The sequence below is a fragment of the Erythrolamprus reginae genome, chromosome 9, assembly GCF_031021105.1.
Source record: "Erythrolamprus reginae isolate rEryReg1 chromosome 9, rEryReg1.hap1, whole genome shotgun sequence".
NCBI lineage: Eukaryota > Metazoa > Chordata > Lepidosauria > Squamata > Dipsadidae > Erythrolamprus > Erythrolamprus reginae.
Genome location: NC_091958.1, coordinates 10,320,137 through 10,330,741, shown reverse-complemented (window position 1 = coordinate 10,330,741; position 10,605 = coordinate 10,320,137). Strand labels below are relative to the sequence as shown.

At 43.5% G+C, this 10,605-nt stretch overlaps 1 protein-coding gene across 1 annotated transcript in view; it reads left to right on the top strand.

Moving 5' to 3' along the window:
- The window catches only part of LOC139171835 (uncharacterized protein F13E9.13, mitochondrial-like), a 28,877-nt gene that overhangs the window by 2,144 nt on the left and 16,128 nt on the right, over window positions 1–10,605 (top strand). Inside the window, exons 2-4 of the mRNA XM_070760280.1 lie at window positions 3,196–3,271; window positions 4,164–4,246; window positions 10,398–10,578. Coding sequence (XP_070616381.1) covers window positions 3,196–3,271; window positions 4,164–4,246; window positions 10,398–10,578 — 340 coding nt within the window. The remainder of the gene's footprint in view (window positions 1–3,195; window positions 3,272–4,163; window positions 4,247–10,397; window positions 10,579–10,605) is intronic.

Here is a 10,605-nt window from a genome sequence, read left to right as displayed (position 1 = left end):
CGCTTTGGAGCTGAGTCCTGAAGCGAATTCGCTTCAGGACTCAGCTCGAAAGCGGCCAGAGCGAGCGCGGACAAGCCGTTCGCTGGCGCTAGCTCTCGCCTGCCTGCCCGCTAGCGAGGAGCCGCCTGCCTGCCCGCTAGCGAGGAGCCGAAGATTGGGGGCGGCGCGGCTGTTTTAAAACGTCGCCACCGGCATGGGGGGCTTGCCAGCACCCCCCGGACCCCCAACCCGGGTTTGGGGGGCTGCTAGGAAGCCCCCCATGCCGGCGGGGACGTTTTAAAACACCCCCGCGCGACTTTCCAATGAGTCCCGAAGACAAACGCGTTGTCTTCGGGACTCATTGGAAAGTCGCACGGGTGTTTTAAAACGTCCCCGCCGACATGGGGGGCTTGCTAGCACACCCCCAAACCCGGGTTGGGGGTTCGGGGGGGTGCTAGCGAGCCCCCCATGTTGGCGGGGACGTTTTAAAACACCCACGCGACTTTCCAATGAGTCCCAAAGACAACGCGTTTGTCTTCGGGACTCATTGGAAAGTCGCGCGGGTGTGTTTTAAAACGTCCCCGCCGACATGGGGGGCTCGCTAGCACCCCCCCCGAACCCCCAACCCGGGTTAGGGGGGTGCTAGCGAGCCCCCCATGTCGGCGGGGGACGTTTTAAAACACCCGCGCCGCCCCCAATCTTCGGCTCCTCGCTAGCGCTGCGGAAGTAAAAACACCATCTGCACATGCGCAGATGGTGTTTTTACTTCCGCAGCGCTACTTCGCGAAAACCCGCTCGTTGCGGGGGGTCCTGGAACGGAACCCTCGCAACGAGCGGGGGATCACTGTACTGCCTTGAAGCTATCCATGCTGACAGCTGTCACGACCTCTTCTGGAAGGGAATTTCATAAACCAACGACCCTCTGGGTGAAGAAATACTTCCCTTGATTTGTCCTCACTTTCTTACCTGTGAGCTTTAGGGAGTGGCCCCTTGTCCTATTATTGTGTGATAGAGAAAAGAATTTTTCTCTAACCACCTTTTCTATCCCATGCATGATTTTATACACTTCGATCAAGTCACCCCTTTAAACGCCGTCTTTCAAGGCTGAAGAGACCAAGGCGTTGCAACCTGGTTTCATAAGGGAGGTGCTCCATTTCCTTGATCATTCTTGTTGCCCTTTTTGTGCAACCAAGTGTCTGAATTTTGATCACATAACCTCAGGGTAACGTGTGAGAATAGGTCATATGTCGCTTTTTTTTAAGGCCATTGTAATTTTGAACAATCACTAAATGGACTGATTACCTGTACTAAGTTTTGTCCATGACTGTTCTTTGTTAAATTACATTTAACTGACTTCCATTTTTATTACCTTTTATTTTATCTGGATGCATATCATCCTAAAAGCTTTGTCCGAAGGATTACTTGCTAGTGGGCTGATAGGTAGGTAGGTAGGTAGGTAGGTAGATAGATAGACAGACAGACATACTTTATTGCGCTTGTATGTATATATACAGTATACCGATGCAATGAAATTCGTATGATGCCAAAGACCAATCTCAAAATGCATCACATCACAATGCTCAACCTGCCACAATTTCCACCTGAAGCATCCAACATCCACACAACAGACCAAGTACTATTGTCCAGCAGTTCATTGATGGTGACCCCCTAGTTCAGGGGTAGGCAAAGTTGGCTCTTCTATGACATGTGAGCTTCAACTCCCAGAATTCCTGACCCAATCCTGCTAGCTCAGGAATTCTGGGAATTGAAGTCTACATGTCATAGAAAACTTTGCCTACCCCTGCCCTAGTTAGTACATTGTTAAGTGCATAAAACCATTGTCTGATTATTTTGGACGATAACTGACAATTACTTCTTTGATCAATTGTAATTACATGACAGTGGCCAAATCTGGATGGGGCAGGGGGAAATTTCAGTAGAAACAAGAATCCTGGAAAGTTGTAAATCTTGAAAACAAGTTCTGGAACACTGATTGATTGATTGATTGATTGATTGATTGATTGATTGATTGGATTTGTATGCCGCCCCTCTCCGGAGACTCGGAGCGGCTAACAGCAACAACAAAACAGTGTACAATAGTAATCAGATATAATATACCCACACAAGCACACAAACACACACACACTTCCCTCTTTGTATCCCTAGAGTATGTAGTAATAGGAGAGAAATCTCTTTTATAGGCTAGTGGTGGGTTGCTGCCTGGTTTGCTCCCTCACGCCGAACTGGCAGTGATGGCTGGCCGGCCATGGCCCCAAACCTGAACCACAGTCCCAGCTCCTTGAAAGCAGCTGGCAAAGAACCCTCTGCGCATACGCAAAGGAAATACGCAGAGGGTCATTTCCCCGACATAACATAGGCGCGTGTTTGAGTGAGCAAAGCGATGTGAACCGGTAGGGAAAGTAAGTGGAACTGGTCTGTCGGGCTCTCTGGTAGACTCCTCCCAAAAATTCACAGGTACAAATTTCAGACACACACACACACGTTTGAAAATTCAAAACAATATAATGAAAATTCACTTAAACTAAGCCCTCTTTTGGTATAGCAAAGAGCACTCGTCTCCAAACAAACTGGTAATTGGTACAAGTCCCTTATCAGTTCTGTGATACTTAGCTTGCAGCTGTGAGGCAATTCACAGTCCTTCTTTCACAAAGTGAAACACACTTTGCTCTGGTTTAGTTTCAAAACGGGGAAAAATCAGCACCCAAAAGGTCAAAGTCAGTAAAGCAGTCACACAAGGATCAGATAATCCTCCACAATGGCCAAACCCACAGGCTGCTCTTTATAGCAGCATCACTAATGACCACAGCCCCACCCAACCACAGGTGGCCTCATTTTCTTTGATAATAATCTCTCAGTTGTTGCTGCCTATGCATCGCTCTCCGCATGCGTGGCTGTATCATTAACTCTTGTTCTGAATCCAAGGAGGAGCTAGATAATTGATCTCCTTCTGAGCTGTCTGCCCTACTCTCCTCCTCCCTGTCACTCATGTCTTCTTGGTCAGAGGAGCCTTCATCAGCAGATTCCACCGGGGGCAAAACAGGCCTGCAGCATGTGGATGTCTCCCCCACATCCACAGTCCTTGGGGCAGGAGCTGGGGCAGAGCTAACCACAACAGGAACCCACCACTGATATAGACCCTATAAAGGCAGCTGGCTGGGCAGGAGTTGATGTCAATGTGTTTCTCTTCTCCCCCAGATGCAGAAGTTTCTGCAGCTTTTCGGGCGGCTGAAGTCAGTTGTCCTTGGCATGGTCCACGTCAGAGCATTACCAGGTAAATGCCTTCTGGCTGTTGTTTATCTTTAAAAGACATCGGGCTAAAATGTGGAAGCGGTAGAAGGTAGTTTTCCCACTATCTCAGTGGCCAATCAGGTCCCACAGTCTGGCGGGGCCTACTCTGTGTTGGCCCTGGGCCTCCGGAATCAACGTGCTACCCTTGAAAAGTGTTCAGAGACTGCCAATAGTCCAGAATGCAGCTGCAAGAGCTGTCATGGGTATATAGTGATACCTTGTCTTACGAACCCCTCATCATACGAACTTTTCGAGATACGAACCCGGGGTTTAAGATTTTTTTGCCTCTTCTTCTGAACTATTTTCACCTCACGAACCCAAGCTGATGCCGCTGGGATACCCTACCTCTGGACTTCCGTTGCCAGCAAAGCACCCGTTTTTGCGCTGCTGGGATTCTCCTGAGGCTCCCTTCCATGGGAAACCCCACCTCTGGACTTCCGTGTTTTTGCGATGCTGCAGAGGAATCCCAGCAGCGCAAAAATGGGCGCTTTGCTGGCAACGGAAGTCCGGAGGTGGGGTTTCCCACGGAGGGGAGCCTCAGGGGAATCCCAGCAGCGCAAAAACGGGTGCTTCGGCTGGCAAAAGGGGTGAGTTTTGGGCTTGCACGCATTAATCGCTTTTCCATTGATTCCTATGGGAAACATTGTTTCGTCTTACCAACTTTTCATCTTACGAACCTCGTCCCGGAACCAATTAAGTTCGTAAGACAAGGTATCACTGTACCTCTTTTTGCATCATGGAGACCAAAACTGAATGCAGTATCCCAAATGTGGCCTTACTATGGTCTTCGCATGATCTAAGACTTGTTTTTGAGTATGGCAAAGTTTAACGATTTGCGCTTGTGTATTTCTGAAGTGGCATCTTTGTCTTTGCAGGATCACCATGTGGTACCTTGCCCTTGGCTCGGATCATTGAAGAAGCTTGTAGAGAGGCTGAAATGTATAGGGCTGCTGGTGTTGTAAGTCCTTTCTTTTACTTTGTTTCCTGGTTTTGAATGTTCTCTATTCTTAATCTTAGTTCTTCCATAGATGTGAGTGCAAAGCATTCAGAATAACAAAGGGAGAGGGTTGGTAGTTTTAAACTTCTGGGTATTCATATCTCAGAGGACCTCTCGTGGACTATGAATGTTAACACGCTTGTGAAGAAGGCACAGAAGAGGCTGTAGTTCTTGAGAATGCTCAGAAGATAAATCTATCTCAGCATCTACTGCTGTCCTACTATCAAAGCACCATTGAGAGTGTTGGGACATATGGCATTCTAGCATGACATGGGAGCAGCTCTCTAGCGCAATGATTTTCAACCTGTTTTGAGCCGCGGCACATTTTTTACATTTATGAAACCCTGGGGCACATTGAGCGGGGGGAGGGTGGGGGCTAAAAAAAGTTTGGACAAAAAAATTCTCTCTCTCTTCCTCCCTTTCGCTCTATGTCTCTCTCCCTCCCTCTTTCTCTCCCTTCCTTCTTTCTCTCTCCATCCCTCTTTCTTTCTCTTCCTTCCTCTCTTTTTTGCTCTCTGTTTCTCCCTCCCTCCCTCCCTCTGTCTTTCTCTCTCTCTCCTTCCCTCCCTCTCTTTCTCTCTACTGCTTTCTCTCTCTCTCTTGCTTGCTTTCTCTTGTTCACTTTCTCTCTCTCTTGTTTTCTCTCTCTTTCTTGTTCTCTTTCTCTCTCTCTCCCTCTTTCTCTCTTTTGCTTTCTTTCTCTCTCTCTCGCTTTCTCTCTCTGAGCTTCGCGGCACACCTGACCATGTCTCACGGCACACTAGTGTGCCCCGGCACACTGGTTGAAAAACACTGCTCTAGCGGACAAAAACGCTCTACAGAGAATCATTAAAACTGTCCAGAATATCATTGAGCTCAAGCTACAAACCTTGGATGTTATATTCACATCTCGCTGTTCTAGGAAGGTGCACAACATTCTCATAGACTTTTTCCATCTTGCTTACAATCTTTTTTGGACTGTTGCTTTTTGGCGGAAGATACAGAACACTTAAAACTCGGACCACACGTTTTCTGAATAGTTTTTATCCCAGAGCGATAATTGCACTTAACAATCAGGGTGTCCGACAAACCTGGAAAACAGGAAAATCAGGGAATTATCAGGGAAATCGGCGGTTCGAGAAATATTAGGAAATTATCAGGGAATTTGAAAAAAAAACCCAGAATAAATCAGAGGGAAAAACCAAACAATATTAAAATATTTAAAAGTCAGGGGAAAATCATGTTAAAAAAAACCGGATGGTGCTGAGGAAGCTGGGCTATGCCTTGAGTATTTAGTATTTTCATTTTATATTGCAATTCTTGCCAGAATTATGCTCTTTTGATATATGACCTTTGTCCTACATATATCTGCTATAAACTTGCATTTGCAAAGTGCCGACAATCGGGTAAGCTTTTTGCTTTCACACTTGTGTTTTTATTTTATTTATTTTATTTTATTTATTGGATTTGTATGCAACCCATCTCTGCAGCCTCGGGGCGGCTAACAACAATAATAAAAACAGCATGTAACAATCCAATACTAAAACAACTAAAAAACCCTTATTATAAAACCAAACATACATACAAACACACCATGCATAAAATTGTAAAGGCCTAGGGGGAAAGAGTATCTCAGTTCCCCCATGCCTGGATTTTACTTGAAAATCTTTCCCTTCCCATCCAATAAGCATCTTCAGTTCTCTAAAGATGAAGCATCGAAGATGCTTGTTGGATGAGAAGTGAAACATCTTTTAAAAAGAAACACAGATCAACTCCAGTTGCCTTTGGAAAAAGCAGCTCTGAGGTCTTTCTCTTGTAATATTGCAGTTTATCCCGTTTTTCACTGGAACACACCTGTAATTTTCAGACTTGGGATGCAAGTCCATAATTCTTAATACAGTGGTACCTCTACTTAAGAACGCCTCTACTTAAGAACTTTTCTAGATAAGAATTGGGTGTTCAAGGTTTTTTTGCCTCTTCTCAAGAACCATTTTCTACTTAAGAACCCGTGCCTGGAAAAATTTCCCAGGAAATTTGAGAGCAGCACAAAGGCCGGCCAGTTTCCTGCCATTCCCCCTTTAATCCTGTCCATCTCGGGGTTTTCTGGACTGCCAGAGGAGCCTTTTTGGTGGCGCTTAAGGAGGCTTTGGCAGTCCAGAACGAACAGAGTGTCTTCCTTTTCTGTGGACGCTTGGAGAGGGAATAAACCTCTGCCAGCGCCCAGAAAAAAGAAACACTCCCTTCGCTCTGGGCAGCGACTGTCCTCCTCCTCTTCCTCCTCCTCCTCCTCTCACCCAAATTCTAAGCTTATATTTCTTTCCTAATGGGTTTGCACGCATTATTTGCTTTTACTATGGGAAAAATTGCTTCTACTTACAAACTTTTCTACTTAAGAACCTGGTCATGGAACAAATTAAGTTCTTAAGTAGAGGAACCACTGTATTTCCCCAAACTCTGTTCTGTTTAACATTTAGCTTTATGGGTTTTTTGGAGAACTCAGAATCTTGCCTCCAGTTTTATCACATTTTAGTTGGTAACCATTTATTTATTGATTGATTGATTGATTGATTGATTTGTTTATTTATTTATTTATTTATTTATTTATTTATTTATTTATTTATTTATTTATTTATTTATTTATTTATTTATTTATTTATTTATTTATTTATTTATTTATTTATTTATTTATTTATTTGTATGCCGCCCCTTTCCGTAGACTCGGGGTGGCTCACAACACAATAAAACAGTTCATAACAAATCTAATAATTTACTATTTAAAATATTTTAAAAACCCCTATTATTAAGCAGACATACATACAAGCATACCATACATAAATTGTATAGGCCCGGGGGGAATATCTCAGTTTCCCCATGCCTGATGACAAAGGTGGATTTTAAGGAGTTTACGAAAGGCAAGGAGGATAGGGGCAGTTCTAATCTCTGGGGGAAGCTGGTTCCAGAGAGTCGGGGCCGCCACAGAGAAGGCTCTACCCCTGGGGCCCGCCAACCGACATTGTTTAGTTGATGGGACCTGGAGAAGGCCCATTCTGTGGGACCTAATCGGTCGCTGGGATTCGTGCGGCAGAAGGCGGTCTCGGAGATATTCTGGTCCATGTCTTTTCGCAGCTATCCTGGGCTCTTTCTTAGTCTCTTTTGGGGACAAGGAGTGCTGAAACTGAAGTAGAAAAAATAACTAGCTCCCCCTCCTCAAAATAAATCACATGAGCATCATGCTTTGGTGTTTTGTTTTTTTTTAGAGTGTGCAGACATGACTGATGAAAGCACATCTTCAGTTCCTTTTTTTAAAAAGGTGCCTCGTTTGATGCATTAGTGACTCTTTTTAAAAAGAACGTAATAAATATGGAAGATTTATAATGTTGGAGCGCATAAATGAAAACAAGTGAATGCTCAGACATGATGCCATCTGTGCCGAAAAATTATAGCTGCTCTGTGCTTGTTTTGCCAAACACAATCAAAATTGCCATGACAAGATTATATGCGGTGACAGATCCCAAGGAGTTTTACAGCGCTCTGTTTTCCCAGATTCTGATATTGTTGTTCTAAAAGGAATGGTGGGGAGGGGAAGAAACAGAGTGGCATTTTTAATAGTATTACTAATATTCATCTGTAAAATATCTGTAACTCATCATTAATGCTACTGGAGAAGCTATAACTTCAGTTGTCGGTGACGTATTGTCCCTAAGTATCTTTATTCAGCCCTAATTCTTCCTTCGAAATTTACCCATAGTGTGAAGAGGAGGGATTACTATTAGTGAAAATGGCAGCTATAATTCAGGACCAACAGAGTTTAATCTTTTCTTCGGAAAGATGCAAGCAATATAATTAAGTGTCGATGGGCTGGAGTGTACTATTTTTATAAATTGTTTTGGGGCTACTACTTTGTAAGAGATGCGGTTGACATAATTTATAAGTGTCTCTGTGTTGAATTTCTTTATGTTTATACATTGGTCGGGGTTATTTGCGTAAAGTTACATTTTTGAAGATGAGTATTACTGATGACATTGGGGTTCTGGTGTTCTCTGTTTGGTGCTGGTGTTCTCTGTTTGGGACACAGATGCTAATATAATATACCTCCCTACCTTAATGTCTTAGGTTTGTTAATATCATTTTCGATTCATTAATAGTAATACTAACTATTAAGTGAAAAATGATTTCATTTTAACAGCAAAAATGGATACTAGAAAAAAGCAGCAAGCAATACCACTTTAAGACATGGAATTCTACCCCGAATCACATTCTACCATCCATTTTTTACTTTTGTGATGAAATTTCCCCCACTCTTTTCCCCAACTTTTTTCTGAACCTGGCATCACTCGTTTTCTTCCCAGGGGACCAAAAGGGCTAAATTTTTAAAAACAGCGAGCAATACCATTTTTTAAACATGGAATTCTACTTTGTATCAAGTTCTGGCATCTATTTTTGCTTTTGAGATGAAATTTTTCTTTCTCTTCTCGGTGTTGTGGTTAGCTCTGGCCCAGCTCCTTGCCCCAAGGACTGTGGATGTGGGGGAGACATCCACATGCTGCAGGCCTGTTTTGCCCCCTCCCCGGTGGAACTGCTGATGAAGGCTCCTCTGACCAAGAAGACATGAGTGACAGGGAGGAGGAGAGTGTGGCAGACAGCTCAGAAAGAGATCAATTATCTAGCTCCTCCTTGGATTCAGAACAAGAGTTAATGATACAGCCACGCATGTGGAGAGCGATGCATAGGCAACAACAACTGAGAGATTATTATCAAAGAAAATGAGGCCACCTGTGGTTGGGTGGGGCTGTGGTAATTAGTGAGGCTGCTATAAATAGCAGCCTGTGGGTTTGGCCATTGTGGAGGATTATCTGATCGTTGTGTTTCGTGCCTGCTTTGCTGACTTTGACCTTTTGTGTGCTGATTTTTCCCCTAAACTAAACTAAACCAGAGCAAAGTGTGTTTCACTTTGTGAAAGAAGAAGGACTGTGAATTGCCTCACAGCTGCAAGCTAAGTATCACAGAACTCATAAGGGACTTGTACAAATTACCAGTTTGTTTGGAGACCAGTGCTCTTTGCTATATCAAAAGAGGGCTTAGTTTAAGTGAATTTTCATTATAAAGAACATTGTTTTGAATTTTCAAACGTGTGTGTGTCTGAAATTTGTACCTGTGAATTTTCGGGAGGAGTCTGCCAGAGAGCCCGACAGAACACTCTGCAACTTTTTTTTTCTGACTACAGCATCACGTTTTCTTCCACAGGCACCAAAAAAGCTCAATTTTTTAAAACATCAAGCAATACCATTTTTAGGCATGGAATTCCATCCCAAATCAAATTCTAGCATTACCAGTAGCAGCAGTAATAGGAATCCGCTCCTTGGATCACCTATATTTAATATCAGTTATCCTTTCTTCTTATGCTTGATTTTAAGCTGAGTAGGAGAACAGATGATGTTCTATGCACTGTAGCTATTATTATTATTATTATTATTATTATTATTATTATTTATTAGATTTGTATGCCGCCCCTCTCCGAAGACTCGGCGTGGCTAACAACAATAAAAAAGACAATGTAAACAAATCTAATATTAAAAATAATCCCCACCCCCAAGACCTGATTTTACTAAAATAATTAATGGAGGCTTCCATTAATAGTTTTTGTTATGCCTGAACTGGAAAATAATTTGGAAATACATCAGGATCTTAAACCAGGGAACTTAGATGAAGATTCCAAATTCTTCCTATTTCTGAATCCAGGAACCATCGTTTAGCTAATTGAGAATTTCAGAGGTTAATTATTACATGCTCGAAAGGAGGAATGAGAAAAAGCAACGTGTACAAGTCTAACCAAAAAAAAAACCTTGTTCACATTAAGTCTTTATTAAGACCTTATTAAGTGAGGACGGGATCCTTGAAACACCCAGTATTGAACTCCCACTTTGGCCATAGTAGTGATCAATCGCTTTGCTTAAAGACCATGCCGTTTGCTTAACAACCACGCATTCACATAACAAGTAGGCTCCGTTACGGTCCTAAGCCAGGAAATATCTGCCCTGTCTGCTTCGTAATCGTTTGGATTCCTTTTTCTCCAGCCTTCCTTTCCCGAAGCTCTTCTGACTTGAATAGCATCTTATGCATTTTTTACCCACAGGACGGCTTGATTGTTGAAAATATGCACGACCGGCCTTACACATTCGATGTCGGTGCAGAGGTTACAGCAGCTATGGCCGTGGTTTGTGCCTCCGTGAAACAGGCGTGTCCCACGCTCCCCATTGGGGTTCAGATACTTTGTGCTGCAAACCAGCAAGCTTTAGCTGTTGCCCTTGCATCAGGTAAGTGAAGGATCCTCCTCCAATCCT